This window comes from Pieris rapae, chromosome 15 (assembly GCF_905147795.1).
Source record: "Pieris rapae chromosome 15, ilPieRapa1.1, whole genome shotgun sequence".
Classification (NCBI taxonomy): Eukaryota; Metazoa; Arthropoda; class Insecta; order Lepidoptera; family Pieridae; genus Pieris; species Pieris rapae.
In genome coordinates, this window is record NC_059523.1 from 5359530 (window position 1) to 5381532 (window position 22003).

General features: G+C 31.7%; 2 protein-coding genes across 3 annotated transcripts; one reads left to right on the forward strand and one right to left on the reverse strand.

The window, feature by feature from the left end:
• The first annotated feature begins 430 nt into the window (after window positions 1–430).
• Window positions 431–4247, forward strand: LOC110992234 (transmembrane protein 62). The gene is made up of 5 exons (XM_022257957.2): window positions 431–968; window positions 1088–1337; window positions 1567–2462; window positions 2527–3098; window positions 3448–4247. Exons 1-5 carry the CDS (start codon window positions 765–767, stop codon window positions 3479–3481), a joined length of 1956 nt encoding a protein of 651 aa, XP_022113649.2. The 5' UTR covers window positions 431–764; the 3' UTR covers window positions 3482–4247.
• Window positions 4248–4761: 514 nt separating this feature from the next.
• Window positions 4762–21410, reverse strand: LOC110992259 (ATP-binding cassette sub-family G member 4). Of its 2 annotated transcripts, none has more exons than XM_022257998.2 (11): window positions 21222–21410; window positions 11880–12024; window positions 10979–11138; window positions 10474–10619; window positions 9699–9937; window positions 9260–9382; window positions 8751–8893; window positions 8029–8185; window positions 7512–7612; window positions 6214–6369; window positions 4762–5863 (listed from the first exon to the last, which is right to left on the reverse strand). In XM_022257998.2, the coding sequence occupies exons 1-11, from the start codon at window positions 21313–21315 to the stop codon at window positions 5519–5521; spliced, it is 1809 nt and encodes a 602-aa protein (XP_022113690.2). In that variant the 5' UTR covers window positions 21316–21410; the 3' UTR covers window positions 4762–5518. The 2 variants fall into 2 exon arrangements, with proteins under 2 accessions (XP_022113690.2, XP_022113691.2); XM_022257999.2 differs by lacking the exon at window positions 21222–21410 and adding an exon at window positions 19885–20130.
• Between the last annotated feature and the right edge of the window lie 593 nt (window positions 21411–22003).

Below are 22003 nucleotides of genomic sequence, written 5' to 3' on the forward strand. Positions count from 1 at the left end.
ACATTTAATTTTATTAACTCGGTATTAATTTTTTGAAGTGAAACTTCTAATCCGCCGTCCAACAATCTTCTGGGGAGAGGGAATAGAAAGAGACAGAGGGAGACTGAATGCTTCTTATTCTCATTTCCGCATTATGAAGTTTCACTTCTTAGGCCCGGAGTCGGAACTATTTTTTAAATACTTCAATATAGTAGATGCGTAAAATATTTTTATCTCTTTCGTCAAAAGTAATAGCTGCGTATAAAGAAAGACCAAAATATTTCTGATGCTATAAAGTATACACCATAAATAAAACACCAAAAAAATTAAACTTATCCATAGATTTATGGGAGTTTTGGAAAAGACACCAGCATCATCCGTACGCTACAGATTTCTTTCCTCTATGGGACCAACTGTCTAGTGCCAACTGCCAATCTGATGCAAATTGCAAATATTCTGCCAAATTACAAATGACAAATCTGAATTCTGAAATCACTGATAGGGTTCTTTCTAATTGAAATTCAAATTGTTATATTTTTCAATTAGTAAAATGAAACGGGGAACCTAGAAAAGACAGTCGTCTTTACTTTCTTACCTATGTAATTGAATTGAGATTTGAATTACTTTGTTTAGACCGAATTTCCTCAGAATTTTTTTAGCAAATGAGTTTGCCATTAAAACTCATCAAATGCTTATGTGGTGTTTAATGTAAAGATTTTCCTGCAGAATATTATGTGTAAGAAAGTAATTACCAGTGGCAGAAAGAAAAATAAGTGTCTGTAAAAATGATATTTTCTAAAGCAGTGTTTTCAGTAGTATGCATTCTTTTGTTATTGTCAATGTTTGTGGCTAGCATTTTGAACACAATAGCTACAGATCACAATTTTACTAATGAGAACAAGGACGAAGGTGAAAATTTTACAAAATATTTAGCAAAAAAATATGGTTCAATAAGTGATTCACCTAAGAATCTTATTTGGTTCCTACAGGTGAGTTTTACAATGGTTCTACATAAGGATTTTCTGATAAATATTAAGATGAAAGACAAGAATGGTTCTTTTATATATTATATTAAGTGACTACATTGTATGCCTAATATTTATTACAGATATCGGACATACATATTAGTATATTTCGGGATCCCGGCAGAATATCCCAATTTCAGCAATTTTGTGACAGTACTGTTAAAAATATTAGACCATTCCTAGTTTTGGCAACTGGTGACCTAACTGATGCTAAAGCTAAAGATAACCTAGGAAGTTCACAAGTTAAGTCAGAATGGGTGTATTATCATAACATTATAAAGGAATCAGGAATAACAGAACAAACTACTTGGTTAGATATAAGAGGAAATCATGGTAAGTACAATTTGTTCCTGTAAATAAGTAATATTTTCTGTAATAAAACTTATTTATTAAACAATCAAAGCATTTGGTAGATTTTGATTATTAGTTTTTCATTATCAATATAGTTATCTGATAGTGCAATTTTTCATCAACTGACATCAACTTTGTAATTTAAATAATTATGACATTGCTGTGATCAATTAGAAAAAGATAAGTACATATAATTTTATTTTAATTTCAGATAACTTTAATATTAGGACTATAAATTCTCAAGAAAACTATTTTCGAAATTATTCTGTACAAGGAATAAATAATCCAAAATCATATGTCCATTATATGAATGTCAATGGAGTCAGTACAGCTTTTATAGGAATTGATGCTTGTCCTGAGCCTGGATTGAGACGGCCATTTAATTTTATTGGCATACTAGACAGTCAAGAACAACAATATATACAAAAGTTAAAACAAGATGCCGAAAATAAGGCAGATCATATAGTTTGGTTTGGGCACTATCCTACTTCATGTTTACTATCTCTAGAATATGATCAGCAAAAGATAGATGTAAGACAGTTGATTGCCAGCGCCAGTGGTTCACAGGTTTATGTTTGTGGTCATTTACATTCCATGGGTGGATTAGTGCCCAAAATGTATACAAAGCACAAAAAAGGCTATTTAGAGCTAGAATTAGGGGATTGGAAAGATAACAGAATGTATCGTTTGGCAGCCATAGACCATGGAATGTTCTCTTTCGTTGACCAAAGACACAATACATGGCCAGTAGTACTTGTGACAAATCCTAAACATGCAAAATATGCTATACCGGGACGAGAACCATTGAGTTTGATACCTGACTCAACCCATATAAGGATTTTAGCCTTCAGTGATGTCAAAATGGAGAGTGTAAAAATCTCTTTTGATAAATTAAGTTGGTTAAAATGTAAATCTAAGGATAGACCTCTTTATGTCTGTGATTGGCTTCCCCATTTGTTTGGAACAGGTATTCATAACTTGTATGTAAGAGCTGTTGATGAACTAGGAAAAGAGACAAATGTAACACATCCATTTACTTTAGATGGGACTTCAGTGAATTTTGAAGTAGTACCCAGAATTTTGCTAATGCTTGATGCAGGGTCTGTGGTAGGTTTAATGACATAGAGGTAATATTTACATAATAGATTTCTGCTAATAATAAATGTTACAGTTTCAGGCGGTGTTTGGAACACTTCTGTTAATAAATGTGACGCCGCTAAGCATCTTAAGACTACAAAAGAGCCCGCCGAAATATAGACGAAGATGTGGCCGTCAGATTTTACGGAAAGTCTGGCTTTTGAGCAAAGTGGATCGGATATTTTATCCAATTATACTATATGCATTGTATTTACCACTAGGTCCATGGGCGATAGGAGAACTTATTGATGGGTACATTGGCACCATTTTTGCATGGGGTATTGTTATAAAGGGCACATTTCTGCCCGAACCATTTACATATATGTACGGAAGTGTACAGTTAATGTTTGTGCAAATACCACTGATATTTGTATTGGCATATTGTTTAGACTTACGTTTGACAAATCACAATGCCCAAGGATTAAAACGAGTCATACGGAATTTGCCCTTTATATTTCTACTGACAATTCAACTACTGCTTGCGTACTTCTTTTGGTTGGAATATGGAACTCTGTCATTTCTTACTAGTCCTCTAAGGACTTGGAGTGTTGGTTTAAGTACATTACTGTGGTACAAGACATTAACATTGCCACCTGATTATTGCAGGTATGTAATGTAACTATTTCCACCTTAAAGTATTAAGACCTGTAAGATTATTAAAATTCGAATAATAACTATTATTATTATTCTTTTTTTAAAACGAAAAAGACGTTGACCGCAATCTTGCTTGAACTAGAAAGTCAAGAAAGAAATTGGATGGGAAAGTATGCTAAATTCAAAAATGGAATCAGCAAAGTATTTCAAAGATATTTTTTTTTATTTGTATTTAATCGGTTTCCATATTATTGATAGTAAGATAGCGTTCCGAATTGACTATGCTTCATGGTGTAACAAAGTTCCAGTTGTATTACACACATGTTTATAATAATATTTAAAAAAAATATTTTATTTTTAGACGCCTCCAAAAGCTGAACGAAACTCCGCCGTAGACACCGAAGGCTGCACATATTATCAAGGCTGTGTAAAATAGTCATGTATTTTTATTTACACCAAAGATATTTTTATGCACTTGAAACATTGTCCTATTATGTCTATTATACCAAAACTAATATATATGCAAACATACAGTATTTGTAATATAGTCATTTACACATTAGGCATGTATGAATATAATGGTATATTTTCAGGCCTGTCATACATTTCAATTATATATGTCAACCGTCCGCGTTTCATTTGTGTGAAAAGCCGTTACCATTGAACGCCTCGTTTTATATCTTTCTGATGCACATAATTGTAATTCCTGTTTGTTTTCTCATACAAATACTCCTGACTATAGAATTATTTGACAAAAGCGAAAAATAGTCATTGACGTTTTTTTATTGGAAACATTTTGATACACATTGATTTATCTGCCCATTACGATTGTTATAACAGTTATCTGTGGAGTATGTAATTATGCTAATATATAATATAAAAATTTATTATATTATGAAATTGTTATTTGTATATATGTACTGCAATAGGAGAGATCTAAAAAACCTGTTTCTTAAGAACATCCAGAGGTAAAAAAACATTAAACAGAACTCTAATTTGGAATAAATTTAATTTTTTTCTCAGTCTCACAATTTACTGTGAAACATAATTGTGATAGTCTCATATCACGATTATGTGTTTAAATGTGTATATTAATGATATTTTTTGTATATAATATTGATGTAAATATCATTCGTAGTATAATAAATGAACTTATCTGTTGTTGTTTTATTTATTCATATACGTACACAACAGTAAAGTATAAAGAAGAAATAAAATATTTTTTTAAAAGAGATTCTTTTGCCATAAAATTTATTAAACAACATTATCTGAATTAACACTCTTGTGACCTGTACTTACTTTTAAGTATTACAAACAGAACGAAACCTTAGTAATTATCCTTATTTCCATAACCATAAATTAGTATTCTATTAATATCACAGATTAACAATAAGATTAATATTTAATTACGTATTTAGAAAAGTTAAACATGGGACAGAATAATTATCCTTGCCAACCAGAAAGTAAAAACAGTTCCTTTTCTTCGTAAATCGAGCCAAGAATCTTGGAATTCTACTTAAGTGTATAAAAAGACATTCAGCTCGTATCACATAAATAATTTTTACCCCAACTCCGTTGTTTTCACAAAAAAATATCATAAACAATTTAATGAAACGCATACAGTTCATATAACTAAAATTATCAATAACGGGTATTATGCTTTGATCTAGTAAAATCGTATTTTTATATAAATAAAAGTCTTTCTACTACCCCTTAATTAAAACTACCACCGCATAGTAGAAGTTCATGTTACTGCTACAAATTGAGGATTATCAACTTGAGAATGTTTGTAATTGAGAAACGAGATATTAATACCTAGTTTCATACTACTTATACACCACAAGATACCACTATTATATTGTAATCAATAATTAGTATTCTATATTGTTTCATTTGGCAAGGTAGTTTGTTTTTAAACTTCGATATTCAATACGTTTATAAAGTTAGTCATCGCTATTCGTAGGTATTTAAAAATTACGATATACTTAATTACGATAACAGATTAGATAAAATAGAACAACTTTTTTTTTACTGAATTTATAAAGCATTTGAAGAAATTTGTCGTGAAACATTGGGCAGATATTTTCCCATTTTCATTCATTTCCTCAAACTAATGCAAGTTTTGTATGTTCTAACACTTATACGGATAAAAAAATATCCAAAAACGTAAACTAGTTAAGCATTAATATTAATTTATATTCTTGTATTTATTTACAAACTTACAGCTTAAGTGTATATATTTTAACTTAAACCGAAATGTTCCCTTTTTGCAATAGCTTAAATAAGTAGTTTCAATTGATTTTTTCAAAACTGTGTTATATAAAGCTTATCAATAATTATTATTTCTCTATAATAACATCTAAAGAAATAAGTAATTATAGATAAGGTAAATACATACGTAAGTATAAATAATTATATGAATACAATAATGTCTATTTACATGCTTTATAAACTCGATATTTCAAAACGCATATTAAAGTTAACTGTAGTAACAATGTCCAAATAATAAGAGCTAAGACATCATTAACAAAATTTCCGGTCAAACCCAAATAATTGAGATAATATTTAGGGTCACGGAATAAACAAATTATTTTATAACAGGGTAATTTCGACCGACCGAAACCGTATACGGTCTGCATAAAAGCGTCAAACGCGTAACGGAAATAGGAAATTAGTGCGAATGGCTGGAGATATGAAGGCATTTCTTTGTATGGGATAAAGAATTCTGAAAACATCAGCATGGGAATGTTCGCTGCTGGTATCACGAAGAGGCCCAACTGAAAGATAATGTATAATGTATATAAGATTGAGATTTAAACGTAAAATATAGTTTTGCCAAAAGTCGAGCCTAATCGAGGTTCTAGAACGTAGGTGGCAATGTTATCCCTAAATTGTAGCTGAATTTGTATATTTTCGATTTTGCTTATAATTATTGTTTCACATTCCTATTATATACTGTATGTATATTATAATAGATATTGTGCATGTCAAATTATATAACAGCAATTGCGATTTATGATTAGCAAATCCATTTTAATGATTTATTACCAGATATTACCAGGATTAAATTTTTGACAACTGTGATTTTGAAACACAACAGTATAAACAGAATATGTAAAATATTTACCTCAACATCACAAGCTGCGCCAATCACGAGGCCGAATGTTTGCGCCAATATGGTAACCAGTACGCATATTAACCACGCAAGGCCTAAACGATCGACTTCCAAAGGCTGAGACGTCAGATACCAAGCCGGAAATACGAACACCGTTGCACATAACAACTGGAATAGTATATTAAATTTAATTACGAGTGCGGAAAGCCCGTCATTGCTAGGGTTCCGAGAAATGTCTACACGACCCGAGGCGCAGTCGAAGGTGAGGGTTGACGCGTCGATCGGAACAAGTTGCAATGCCGGTTCCGCACGTGTACTTACTGATTTTTACGATTTTGTACGATTTTTAATACAGTTGCGAAAAAATTAAGCAATATAATAAAATAATAAAAACACAATAAACTCAACTAACTAATCATAATCAACTATTGGACTTGGTACAGTTTTTACTTTTTTTCTCTTCCCTCCTACATAATAAATTCGTCGTATGTATGAGATATGTAGCGACTTTTTGACTTTTCCGGTAATTCATAAATTTGTGCAATTATACTAATTCCGGTGGTGTTATTTCAAATAAAATATCGTCGAAATTACTCATTTTGTGCAACAAACAACTAAACTCGCAAAGAACATTTTTATAAAATGGAGCCAACCGGAAAAGAATATAAGCAGAATTTTTTGTTTTCTTAACCCATTCTTGGTAGGCAAAGGGAACTATGCCTATAATGTCAAGTCTTCAGGATTTTTTTTATTGATATGAAATGAAATGAAACCTAATTCATTGAATCAAATAAGTAAATCTGATATTGAAACAAATTATAAGCTTCTTGCTAGAAATATTTGCATCAACCATAAAAACTTCTATGATTTTTTTTAGTAAAAACTTCGTGGTTGTTTTTTCTTTTTAATATACATTTTTTTGACAGTTGAGAAAAAGAACGCACTAGTTCGGAAAAGGTAAAGAAAAAGCTCGAGTACGTAATAGCCCAATTGTATTCATCTAGCAAGTGTCTTAAAAAAGTTTAAGGATACAGCTAAGTCTGATTCTTGTATGTCACGGCACTTAACTTGGCCAGAGTTTCCATAGTGGGAAAGAAGGATTACGATTTAAAAAAAGGTCGATGTATTTGTTGTACATTAATGCCTTTAAAAGGTAGCAGAGTATTGCTGTCACATTCGTAGAATCTTTCCGATCATATTATGTCGCGAACAACTGACTGTTGTCACTCAACATCAAATCGTGAATTTTTTGACAAATAGTTTTTATTTTAATTTAAAAAGCCTATCTGTTATGTTATTTGTTTAATTACCTGAATAGGAAAATCCACTATGATCTTAGTCGCACAGTACGTCGATAGACAATACCACTTGTTCAAATGTTCTTGTAGAATTACTGATGCTTCCACTGGAACTGTAATCACATTTTTAATATAAATCATTGCAAATCTTCGATACTTGATCAATTTTATTTTGTCAAGAAATTTTTCTTTGTTTTTTCGATTTTCTTGCAAAAGCATGACCATTTGACCCATGTCCCACCCCAAAAATATTTGATCTCATTTATTTGTTCCTAAATTGTGTTTTAACTACCAAACATGTTACTGCTATTTGAGTTACGGTTTAAGAATAAGTAGAAAAGAATTTAACTAGATTTAAAATTCTGAATCGACTAAGCAGTGGAAAAAAAGTAATTATAGCGCTTATATCTTATAGCGCACAAAGAAATGAGTGATAGGTATCTACAATTTTATAGCACTAACGGGTCTTTGCTCACGTATTACACAACTTCTATTTCGAATTTTCACTTTAATAAAAATCTTAACTTACACCTATGTATTGTTGGCATTGCATTGGAGAAATACAGGAAAAGAAGAAAAAAAAATAGACAGCCCGTGTTTGACACTGTTCTTCCGCCATCTTGTCCTGCACCATTATATAGCGCACCCAATAGAAGTGCAACGAGAAAATGTGTTACTAATCGAATCTAAAAATAAAACCATGTCATTAAAACAAAAGTCTTCCTGGCAGCTAAAAAGTATGTTTAGTTAATAAAGAAGATGGTTTATAAAATAACACGAATTACAAAGAAAAAAAACTATATTCTGTCCAAAACCAGTGGCCGATAAACTTTGGCCTTATACACACACAAAAATGGCTGGCCAGTCATCACGGGATTTCAAGCGGATGAAAGAAGAAGAATTATATTCAAATTTAATAGGTCGGGTTGGATTGATAAGGACCGGTTTAGATGAAAAAGCGGAAAAATTTAAATGAACCGAAACTTAAATATAATCTTAGTATGAATATATAAAAAAAGTGATTAAAAGAAATTAAAATTTTTTTTTAACTAAATGTGACTTGATACAATATTAAGTAGTCTTAATATTGTATCAAGATCTGAATAATAATAAAGTCAAGGTTTGGTATTATAAATATATTTACATTGCGACAATATGCACAATAACTACATATGTAAATGATAAATATTTAGATTCGTATTACAATGCACATACAATGATATAAATGTTAATACTAAAACAGTAGACTACCTGAGTTAAATGCACATCACGTAATACTCCAAGGTAACCTCGCCACAGCAATGCCCTCATTTGCTGACCAAACCCAGCTAAATATCCTTTGCTCTCAAACGACGAATTCGTATTTAACAGTGCCACTGATTCTGGTGACTTATCTGGATAATTTATAAGTAGCATTTAATTATGACAAGAGTACATTTTGATGCATTTACATGAATCCTGCATTTAAAAAAAAATTCTTAAATGTTTACATATAAATAGTCTTCTTGTTTTTCTTCGAACAACCTATAGTAGGTGTATAAAGTATATACGGCGTAAGGTATAACTCATCGTACCTACTTAGACCAATATTATTTAGTTAAATAATACAACATTTTTATAAAAATAACTTTTTATAAGGATCACACACGAGGATTTATTTTATATTAACCCTCCACAGTTTAAGTCGACAAAATTGAAATCAATTTAAGTATTAAATAGAAAATACTAAATCACATAAAAAATATTCAAATAAAACCAACCTTTCCCATTCGTTTGTTGTACACTTCCTTCGGCAATTTTTTTCATATCCAATGCATATACTTTTGCTTCCATCTCCAAAATCTCTTTGTTGCCATTATGTTCTCCACTTGCTATTTCTAAAACTGTAATAAAAATTTTGACATTAACAAAAGCAGGTAATGTTAGAACCAAAAATCATTCATCAATAATTTGAAATAGCACCGTGGAACATTCTGCTCCTCATCATAATGCTGACCCAGGGCCATTTACAGTCACAGCACACACAAATTACATGCTTGAGACGATAGTTGAGAGTATATGATGAATATAATACTAGGATTTATTATTAATAATAAGTATTTCAATAATAACCGTGAGATTACATTCCGTTTTTGTTCTTATATCTTCGTTAGTAAAATATATTAGGAAAAATATAGAACAGTAAGATTTAATACTTACTAAAATCCGCTAAATTATAATAATGCGGACATATGAAACCGGCTCTATTTAAGCTGTCGGGTAGATCAGATATGGCGCCGGCATACAACGTCCTTCCAGCTGCTAATAGGATGACATCATCACCGGATGCGAATAGTTGGGAGGAAGGCTGATGAATAACACAGGCTACTGTATGGCCACTGTTGGTTACTGCACGTAAAGATTGAGCTACTGACATCGAAGATACTGAGTCCAGACCACTGAAAATTGAAGAACCACTGACTGTAAATACTGATGGAATATATTGACAACAGATGACATGCTTACTGAAGTGGAATAAAAATGCCTTGTTCGATTTCTATATATGTTTTCTTGATCTTATGTTTTAAAGGTATTTTGTACACGACACACGTCGTCAATTTTTCAGGTATAAGATATGCCGGTTTCTTCAATTCCATGACATGGTAAGCGAGTCTTACTTTCGAACATCGAGAAAAATCAAAAAGTCGTAATTCTGCGCTTAGCCGCTAACTAAGGCTGCTTAAAAGAAGAAATATGGGAGGAAAACGTAAAAATAACTAGGAACATGTAGTCGATGTTTTATTTGTTAAAAATGCTGAAAACTTTATTTTTTTGTAAGCAGAGTATGCAGTGCTTTTAGTTAGATAACACTTTAATATGTTTTCAGTTTTAATATCCTTACCTAGGCGATTGCGTTTAGTATCTTTGAAAAATCTAATCCAAAAATTGAACGTATATAATCTACCTATATGGGAACAGTACAATTTCGGATTACCTTGTAGGTTCGTCCAGTAACATTATATGTGGATTTGTGAGCAATTCGCAAGCTATAGTTAGTCGTTTTCGTTCCCCACCAGAAAGTTTGCCAGCTCTTGTATTAAACGTGTCATTGATGCCCAGTTGTTTTGTTACTGTTTCTATCTGCAATGGTATGAAGATTCGTAACATCGTCATAGTTAAATATATTTAATATTACTCTTAAGTTGGCATAAAAAGTTGAAGTGGTTTGTAAATACTTATTCAAGAGTACTCGTTAAAATGTAAAGAGGTTGAGAAATTTATAGGATTCTATATAGCTATTGCTTTTACATGAAATCGTTCTTAAGAGTTCATCACGTGCATTAACTAACAGCCACAGAGGTTGTATATATTTTTTTATATGTCGTACTAATATATATTTACTTTATTCAATACTAGGTTGCAAAAAATCTTATATCAAAGGCATATTAGATAGATAGATAGTTTTAGCTCTCATTTTTTATTAAGTATAGTATACTTACAATATAGTTACGTTCATAACGAGTGGCGTTGGGTAGTTTTAAAGCGGCTGCAAATAAGAGGGTTTCTTTAGCAGTCAAGGTATCGATGAGGGCAGCATGTTGTTGGACTAATACTATATCACTTCCTGCTCCGACGACAGTTCCGGAAACACCGGTTTTCCTGTATTAAACGTGTATTACTGAAATTAACTTTCAAGTGCTTACAGAGCTCGTTCTCGTAGTCTTTTTGAATATAATTCTCATATATCGGCTATACATGATCATATCTCTATATAAATTCTCTATCCAAACATCTATGTTTATATACTTTTTGGGTAGTATAGTTTAAGACGCAGATCAACATTAAGCATTAACCCATTACTAAAGACAATGGATTTGCAGTAAAATACCTGCTTTAATGTTAAAAATATCAAATGTTATAAAAGAAATATTTTTTGCTACGGTGCATTGTGGTTGTTTAGTCTCGGTCACAATATTTATGTAATGTTTAGTCAAATGCAACAATGATTATTTTATGCAAATTATATGTCAGATGTATTAGCGAGCAGTCGGTTATGTTTTGATTGACATTATGTATATGCTGCATAATTAATTATGACTGCTAATGTACATTTTAATTTGTTTTCTTGCTTGTAAAGGTACAGGCAGCGACCCAGCTGTACTTTTTTCTTATTAATATTTTGAAAATAACTATACGATATATTATAGTATGAATGATAACTAATGGTATTTGCAGTAGTTTTTGAGTTTATTCAAACATCAAAAATGCATATACATAATTCCGTTCCGCAGAAATTGGGTAAAATATTAAATCTATACATTTTTGCTAAATGATAATTTGATTTATTTAAATGTTTAAGTAGAAATGTCTTATGTGAACTTAGTTTTGACTCATACGCACTTCCTTCCTGCCAATATTTTGAGAAGAGATGTCTTGCCTGCTCCTGAAGGACCCAGGATGTATGTCAATCGCCCTGGTCGAATAGCACCAACTGCACCATTGAGTATCGTCTGTTTTTGTCCATTTTTCTTAAACCATGATCTTCCTTGGAAAAGCGAATTAAAGTAAGTAATATTTTAGTTATGAGCAACCGTCTATTGTATTGTCACTATCAGCATTTTTTTGCTAACAGACACAGAGACGTGCAAAAATATGATTGATAATTAAATAAAATAATTTGTTTTAAGAAATAGATACTCCAATGCGTACAAAGTACATATGTCAGAAGTGAAACTTCTTTGTAAATTTGTTATAATGAATAAACAAATTATTATAATAATATAAAAAATATAATAATATATAATAAATAATAATATATTAATAGATGATCATGTACCAGTATATGATTACTCCATATATTGATTTATCTATATTACCAATGTATACGTGCTAATGATAAGTAATAATTAAAAATTCCTGCGTTTCCTACATAAGACCTGATGCAACAGAATTGTCATCTGATGTTCTAATATGTAAGTAGTAAACGAATAGATCAACCAATAGCATGTATTTTTTCTCAATCTCCCATTCTCCCTCTCTTTATCACTCTCTCTCTCACCTCTCGATCAAAGGCACTGTGCGTTATGCGATGTTCGCTCTATCTCAGTCTATCGCTGCACATCTTCGTGACGGTAATATTATTATTATTGCGTTACTACCTAATTTTACCCCAAAGAAGTTTCACTTCAAGATAAAAAAGAATAAGGACTTATATGAGGAAGTCTATATCACACAATGGTTGTTTTTACAGTAGGTTAACTCCGCCGTAATACGAGTAGGTATTTAGCTTAGTTTTACAATACAATAATTAAAATTATAACGGTTCTTAGGAGATGGTCTTTCTACGGGTTTAAAAAATACGTTTCGGCAGGAATTTGATGTAAACACACAAAGGACAATTGATGTAAACAAACAGTTACAGGAAGTAACTGTATCCACAGCCCCTAATAAAATATTTTTCAAAACAAAAACCAAAACAAGCAAAAAGGAGACTAAATCATGCCTCCATCTCACTGTAATTTACTACATCAGATATAAACCCGAATACGTTTCGGGTTAGATTACAAATATGTATAATAATCATTTAATCGATTGCCACAGAAAAATTACAATTGGTTATATCAAAGTTCACCCAATTAGTAATTCTGTACGACATAATGTGAGGTAAACGCTTTTTTGTTCTCAAACTATTTTAAGATTTTTATTGGCTTTTGGCATTTACCTTGGCATTTGCAGTTTTATACTACTTTCACCGGTGAGTTGAGCTGATTTCCAAGTTGATCCACGAGAAACAATAAAGGTCCGCAAAAACTATAATTTTTGCATAGGCTATATAAATATATATAGAGCAGTGTTGGCCTAGTGCCTTCAGCGAGCGACTCTCATTCCTGACGTCGTAGGTTCGATCCACGGCTGTGCACCATTGGAGTTTCTTTCTATGTGTATTTAACATTTGCTCGAACGGTGAAGGAAAACATCGTAAGGAAACCGACATGTCTTAGACCCAAAAAGTCGACGACGTGTGTCAGGCACTGGAGGCTGATTACCTACTTGCCTATTAGATTTAAAAATAATTTTGAAACAGATTCAGAAATCTGAGGCCATGATTAAGTCTTGGCCTCAGATTTCTGAGTCTGTTTTGGTGGTTGATTTATTTATTTATTTTATTTAGAGATATAAGAAAAGTGTTGAACCAAACAGATCCTTCCGGAACGCCAAAATACATGTTTCGGTCGATTAGTTTTATTGCCTACAACTTGAAGTCTTTCCGTCTGATAGATAGATCATTACATTTAGTGCAATACCTCGAATACCAATTGATACTAATTTTGTCAAGAGTAAAGGATATTGAGACAACAACGAACGCGTTTGAACGCTAAAGGAATACTCCAACACACTTCCACTATCTATGTCGTTACTAATGTGCGATAAGTCCTACAAATAGCGCAAATACACAGTACAAACATACATTACATATTTATTATTACTTTTAAAGCCATACTTATTCGATTCGATTATATTATTTTTTTCAGAGAGTTGATTAAAGTTGGGGAAAGGAGGAAAGCGAAGTTCGTAACAATTTTATTTTTCGTGGGAAAATGCGTTAAGTATACGCTCCCGCGGCACGGTTGCCTGTGAAGGGTTATGTGGTACTCGCCACTGTGCCCATACCCAACCACACCATACCCACTAAAACCCCACGGAGCCACCAACAATCGCCCGAGGTAACAGCTTAGTCTTGTCCGCATCAAGAGTTCTTTACCGCCCTAGCTTCCGCTAATGATGTTATAGAATTAATAATAAATATGAAGAGATACCGTCTAGGCCAGAAACCTAAGCTTCTTAAGAGCGTAAAGGTATAAAGTAATTTAAGTTTAAATTATTCTTATTCAATTAATTTATGGACGTACGGACTATGGACGCCGAAAAATTACAAACTATGACTATTGTTATAACTGAAATAATACAAAATGAAACAATAGAAAAATAACTACAAACATAAATTAATAAATTAAGAAAAAGATATATTACGACATTTACCTTTAATTTTATTTTACAATTATTAATATAAAAGTTAATGAAGGCATAATGAAGTGAAATGAAGGCAATCCGCAATCGAACGTTCCGTATGTGCGAATATCACACACAAAAAAAAACTGAATGACGTTAATTAACACAATTTTATTTATAAATTTTAATTGAATTAAAAAAAATTACATACTGGATACGGAGACTTCTTTCAGATATTTTGATCGCAAATAATTTATTTTAAAATCTTGTTGTATTATATTGATTCAGATTAGATTCAGATTACATAACCGCACATTTGTTACGACTCCACAATATCATTATAAAGTAATACTTGTAATTACAGTTTAGTGTCAATACAATTACATTAGTGTCAAGGTTGTACCATGCATATATCCTGCACCTCATAAACTAAACAAAATAAATACACAAGCTAACAAATACATATTTGTGACTAGCTTTTGCTCGCGGATATTATCGGTTTAGTATTCCGGTATTAGCGGATCAATATCGCTAAGAAATTATTATTATACAAAACTAAACGAGAAAATATATTGTGCCGGGTCAGATACCTCTGGCGTGTTGGCTAACCAATAAACCTGATAAATGCACAATCAAACATTCATTGTTATGTTTTGCCAAAGGCAAAAGGCTGTTAACCTGGGCTTTAAGCATGGCTGTTGACAAATGAAGAGTCAAAAGGCGGCTTTTATATAAATGAATAAGAAGTATTAAAATTGTTTTAACGATAAGGTAACAATCGTGAGTAATGAATTTGATTCGTATTCGCATCGCATGACTGCATCGTGGGCGTTAAATATGATTAATGTAATAATTATAATATAGTATCACACAAATTAGAATTCACTTTAATTTAATTTTTATAGATAAAGTTCATTGAGATGAGTGTTCCGTGGAAATGTTTTACACTCATGAGCAATATCGTTTGAATGATGGTAGTTTAGAATATCGTATCTTCGTATACTTAACAAAACTAAATAAGTGTGTGTAAGGACGAACTTTAATGACTGTGGTAGATTTTTGTATGGCAAAAATTAAGAAGCGTAGCGTTTACTTCATCACTGTCACGTTCTCACATGTATTCTCATTCGTATTTAATACAATATTCTTAACCTAAATAATAATAATCATAATAATCTTCTTAATATATATAAATCTCCTGTCAGGATGTTTGTCCGCGATGGACTCCTAAACTACTTAACAGCGCAGTGAGCAGTCTGCAAGAGATAGGATAGCTTTAATTATAGTCGTAATTTTATTTTATTGCAAATTATTTGTTTATTATTTGATACAATTATAACAGATGGCGCTGTGTTAAAAGTACCAACGTTTCACCTAAGCTATATACCTTTCACATCAGTTCTCCTACAGCTTCCCTTGAATAGCTGACTACTATGTAATATAACAAAAACCTAAGCCACAGCAACGCTTGGCCGAGGCTGCTAGATTTTATTAAAATTGGATTTAGAAAACAAGTTTTAAAAAGAAAGCACCAGATCTGGGGTCATCGGTGCTATCGACCAGGTGCCAACTTAAACATTAATTAACGCCTTCGCTCCTCGCTACTCCAAACGGAACAAATTGATTTGCTTATCCTATTTAATTACATTTAACATTGACTACTTTTTAAAACAAAATTTGTAAATATGTTTTACCAGATTAAGAATAAATATTTGCTAAATTTAGATAATTATTTTAATTTAATAACCATATACTGCATTCAGGATAATGTTTAATAATAACAAAATAGATAAAATGAATTTTGTTAGATAAAATCAATCTGACATGAGATTAATGTTGTTTAATAACGTAGGTAGCATCGTGGAATCATGTTAATCTGATACCAAACAGTAATTATCAGAATACATATATTGTAAATATCTAAAGTACCTATATCTGTTGTTATCTTCTACATATATATGGGTAGAGTGAAAAAAAGTATCATTCAATTAAGAAAATGATCCATAGAATAATACGTAATTTTAGCTTAAGATTTTAGATTTCAGCAAAAATATAGTTTTATGTTATTTAAATATACAGAATATATTTAAAAATTAACCTGTATGTTTATTTTTTAATAACACTCGAATAAAAGTCTGTTGAACTAGCGAACAAAAAGTTTTATTAATGTCAAGTAAAGATAAAATATATTTTTATTAAAAGTGCTTAGGTTTTTTATAAAACCAATGGTGTCACTTGCCACTTTGGACTGTGTAATGTGTGGTTTCATTTGCATTAAATATCAAGAGTATCTGTTTATGTAGTCTATATATAAGCAAGCTGTACTAGATAACTAAATATATGGGGCGAGATGTAAGAACCTAACAATCCTAGGGATCCCTTTGCCATGCATACGTCACAACACATAATTAGTGAACATATAAATAAGTACGAGATGTCTGCACCAAGAGAACCGATGGAGACTTACGGTTAGGATCAAAGGCTCACCACGATAATTAAGGACTTGAAGAACTCTGGGCCACTTTGAGAGGAACAAGGGCGGATCCAGTTTCGGCGCCAGGAGGTCGTGGTCAAGTCAAGAACTTATACGTTTGTCATCATACAATGTTAGTGGCCCCTTGGATCCGACGTTAGAGAGGAAGCGATAAATGAATAAGGCAGAGAAATATGTAAATCTAATTTATATTTATACTGTCTTGAAACGATATCTATTACGTATACACATATATAAATATTATTCTTGTGAGCTGTATGAGTATAACGCACCTTCAGCTGTTAAAATTTAGAACAACGCGATCCGTGTCAGCAGTTGGCTAATATTTAAATGAAATCTGAACAAATGGAATGAAATCAATGCTCGCAAAGAAATCTTCTTTGGATTCTTCTTTCTTCTACCATATGGATTGAACGGCGAGAAGGAAAATCGTAGTGATTTAGTAATATTTTATTGCCATGAGCAAATCTATTCTTACACTTTGGGTGCAATACTCGAAACGTGGACGTACGTAGTTGATTGTATTTTGACAGAACGCTTCATATCGCGGGACCTGACACTGCTTGAATGCAAGTCAGTACCAGATTTCAGGTAAGTGTAGTGTTCGGGGGGGGGGGGGTCATGGGGGTTATGATCCCCCCTGAGTTGGTTCCAGGACTCAGGTGGACCACTAATTGAACTATTATGTTTAATTGTTTTATCTCGATGTTTTATCACCATACAGATTTTATGTAACTACATACCTTCTATATTTAATTAATATAATGTAATAACTTTGTATCACGCAAACGTATAAGTTCTTGACTTGACCACATCTATGTGACCCCCACCTGGCGCCAAAGCTCGATCCGCCCTTGCCCGGCTAAGCTTTAGCGAGCGACTCTCACGCCGCCATGGGGTCGTAAGATGGACTATCTATCTTCTAATGGAAACATTAATGATAGTAAACCTTATGGCTTCTAAAAACTAGTATTTATGCTTTAAAATTGTTAAATGTGAAGGATTGAGAATTATGCATTACATTATCTACGCCTTTATACCTTAAGTTGGACTTTTGCCATTTAAGAAAAATTTTCCACTTGCCCTTCGAGGGAAGGGAAAATTAACTGCATAAAACTCAACAAAACAAAGAAACCTGTTATATCCTTGCCTCACTTGACGTTGATTTTAGTAATATAGAAGTGATTACTACAGTGCAATATAGCGATGCAATTATTCTAATTTGTATTGTTCTAAATTACTGGTTGTGCAGGCGTTATTAAGGTTATCTCATAAAGCTATTTTTAGTCTTTATAACGTAAATTTTAAATCATTTACACGATTTACATATTAATGATCGTTAAAAGAAACTACAAACCAATAAAAAATCGCGTCTGGTATTACGCGGCTCTCAACTTTTCGTTCGTAACTCTTAGGAAATAGAAAAACAATTGGTGATGCGAGAAATGAGTTCTTAACCATTCTGCGTCTATCTCATTGATATCTATGCTTTATGGAAAACTAGGCTATCATCCTTTCGAGTCAAACCTCGGTCATTGGGTCTAACATGATCCACGCGATGTTTTTTATCATCATACATTCATATCATAGTATCAAATGCGCTGTGAAATCTTTTGATTCATAGCAGTTTAGATTACGTTTTAAATTTATGGAAAATCCAGTGTTGTGCTGCCAACCAATAACATTATTATATCAAGAATGTATTCGTTTTGAATACTTGACGATGTTTCTAGAAAGGATGGCTGTGAGATAGAACCGGTTAACAACATTTACCTACTGGTACAGAGTTCGTATGTGAATAACATTTCGTTGATAGTAGTGCTCTTTGTGTTAATTAATTGAATCACACTTATAATTTGGTTTAGTAGAATTATTATCCTAACATTGGGATTTTAATTTTTTTTATGAAAAACTGTGATTTTTAACTGTACTGTATGTATGCCAAACGTGGGACCAACGGTACCCGAGATCAACGGAAGTATAACATGCCAACACGAAATGTGATATGGAGAAACCAGGATATTGAAGACTATACGAGAGTAACATTGGAACTATTAAGATACTGATGCGTAGGTTGGGCATTATTATACATATTTAAGTTATAAGAGTAATCCGACATAATGGCGTTCACATAAGCCATGGGATGCACTCGCCGCTTAGCCACTTGATAAGCGCATGAGGAGCATAAGCTAGATATATATAATATAATTTTTTAATTTCCTAATATTATATTAATTTATAAAGTCAAAAGTACAATAGTAATGATTGTGATAAGAGCAACAAAGGTCACGTCTATTATCTCAACCCACAAGCGGACCTCAATTTTTATCAAAAAGATAATTTTTTAACTATTAATAAAACGAATTAACTTACGTTATATAATGTATAATAATAAATTCGCTAATATAATCTAACGTAAATTAAACGCGGCAGGTTGTATTATTAGGTCAACAAGTTGATATTATCTTAAAATATACTGTGAAAAATAAGTAATAAATTATGTTGTGGTAAATTGGCTCTGGAGCCAGTTTTAAAAATGTCTGACTTATTTATATGTTGAGTTAACGTCTAATATATTGTTAGGAATGGTATCCTTCAAGTAATATTAAGCAAAGTTCCCTACTAATTTATGTCATATGTATGACAACTTCATTTAAAACTATTATATAGTTATTATCAGAATATTGATATGATCTTCACAAATTCAATTATGAATCTTAAAATATTAGGTTTCATGATAATGAATATATTTCCCTATTATTCTCTTGGTAAATTGAATTTAATACAAAATAAAATTCATACGATAAAAACATTAATATCACTGACACCATTAAACAGCCAGTACAACAGCTTTCACTAACTTTTACAACACCTTTGTTACTATCGGTATAAAATACATACCTTTAATTTCATAGGAAATATCCGTAAATGCAGTAACATTATTCAATGCTTGAATATCATTAACGACAATTTCTGTATTCATTATTATATACACACGTGTGAAATCCGCGTCGATTGTCGTAAAACTAAAACGCGTTGAAGTTGTAAACACAAACAACTGATGAAGCACAATGTTATATATATTTAATATTAAACTTGGGATTCGAAATGCATCGAGCTCCCTTCACTAGCGTTTGCAAAGTGTCAACTTACATATGAAGCAGAGAGTATTTTTGAAAACGTTGTAAATTGTAGTGGGATGGCGCTTAATCAGACCGTTTTTTATGAGACAGGAGGCAAATGGCCAAGTACTTGAAGTTCTACACATAGACAGTTTCATCACCGGCAAGCTTACTGTGTTGGTCTCCTTTGAAAATGTAGTTACGCTTACAACAAGAGGGGTTTGAAGTTAAAAAATTTCTCTCCAAAAATGTGTTTATTTTTTTTAGATGATCTCTTTTTCTGGGAGTTTCTTATTTTAATTATACTTTCTATGAACATTTGATAAGTCTTAAGACATAATAGGATATTGGTGATAAAAATATTTTCGTCAGAGGAAAAAGTAATTGTTATTAATAATCTTAAAAAATAATTTTGAAATAGTGGTGAAGTTTCTTGCTACTTGTTGCCAGCTCGACGCCCCGGATTTGAAAACTGGTAGTATTTTAATGTCTTAATATTGGCAACTACATATATCCTACTAAATTGCATTTTTTTTAAAATAACTAAATAATAATTAAAATAATGTAATAAATAATAAATAACTAAAACTTAATAGTCTATACGAGTAGTAGATCTGCCAAGACCAAGTTTACAACTTACAACAAGGAAACATTTTTTTTATCAACTGAATAAAATGTTGATGCTAAATGACCTTCTTTATATATTATATTTTATATTACACAAAGGTTATTTTTAAGACATATTGGATTAGCTAGTAACACGTTTAAAGTTGTAAAAAATATAGAAATAGTTTAGACTTTTAAGGTGATTTCTATATATGTAGTCATAAGGAAAGATTGTATACACAATCCATAACCATAGAGAGAACTTAATAATAAAATAACTCAATTAATGGACTTCGGAACTAATTTCTAAGTAAATATAAATTAAGCATATTTGCAAATATAATGAATTAGATACACAAGTAATTAGGTCATTATATTTATTACTTACGATTATATTTTTATGTTATCGAGTACCGTTTTAATTTAAATATTTATAAGCAAAAACATAATGTAAATTACAAAAAAAAACTGACGAAACAAGTCTTTTGGCAATGGTCTAAAAATACTCACCTAAACTGGGTTTTATCTCGTACACAATATCAGAAAACGCCATATATTGTCCATCGTCCAGGCATATAGAGTCTCGCCCTATTTCCAAGTCCATCTTCGAACTGACTCAACAAACGGAAGCTTCAATTCTGTACAATCGTCAAGATGCGCAGAATTGAATGATTGTACGTGCTTTGAGCTACAAAAGGAGTATGTAATATTCTCCATATCTTTAAATATCTGATAACGTTAATTATTCAAATCCGATAGCTGGATAAGTGGATTTAATTACAATCATAAATCATATGACCTATGGACTATTAATGAGTAGTTTCTCGATTGAATTCCTGGCGGAATAATAAGTGTTTCGGGTTGGCGTCAATGGCAATTTTTTGACATACTATTTGTATGCGTAGAATTAGTCGGCCTTTTAAGTATTTATACTGAATTATAAGATTAAATGTATGTATCATTAATGTTCTAGTTGATAATCAGAAGTTTCTATTCATAATATCCACGGGTTTACCGGATAACTTCAATAGCAATTTGGACTGCATTATTTTTGTTTCACGTAGTTCCATCTTTTCTACAGCGTTAACCTCATATTAAAAATAGCTTTATCCAAATAGGTAACGAAGTACACTGATTACTGTCTGTAGAATGCATATTAAATAGACTCTAAACTTACGTTTACTACCAGTCCAGAGGGCGTAGAACGGGCGAGAAAAACTCGCAAGAAACATTCCACCGCTCTTTATATATGCCAAATTTTGAGTAATACAAATTGTTTGTAAGGTAAAGCA

Coding starts and splice junctions, on each gene's coding strand:
- LOC110992259 (XM_022257998.2), bottom strand. CDS start 21,315: ATGGACTTGGAAATAGGGCGAGACTCTATATGCCTGGACGATGGACAA. Junction 8,894..9,259: donor ACAACAAACGAATGGGAAAG/GTTGGTTTTATT, acceptor TAAATTATCCAG/ATAAGTCACCAGAATCAGTG. Junction 5,864..6,213: donor GCGCAGCTTGTGATGTTGAG/GTAAATATTTTA, acceptor ATTATCTTTCAG/TTGGGCCTCTTCGTGATACC.
- LOC110992234 (XM_022257957.2), top strand. CDS start 765: ATGATATTTTCTAAAGCAGTGTTTTCAGTAGTATGCATTCTTTTGTTA. Junction 969..1,087: donor ATCTTATTTGGTTCCTACAG/GTGAGTTTTACA, acceptor TATTTATTACAG/ATATCGGACATACATATTAG. Junction 1,338..1,566: donor AGATATAAGAGGAAATCATG/GTAAGTACAATT, acceptor TTTTAATTTCAG/ATAACTTTAATATTAGGACT.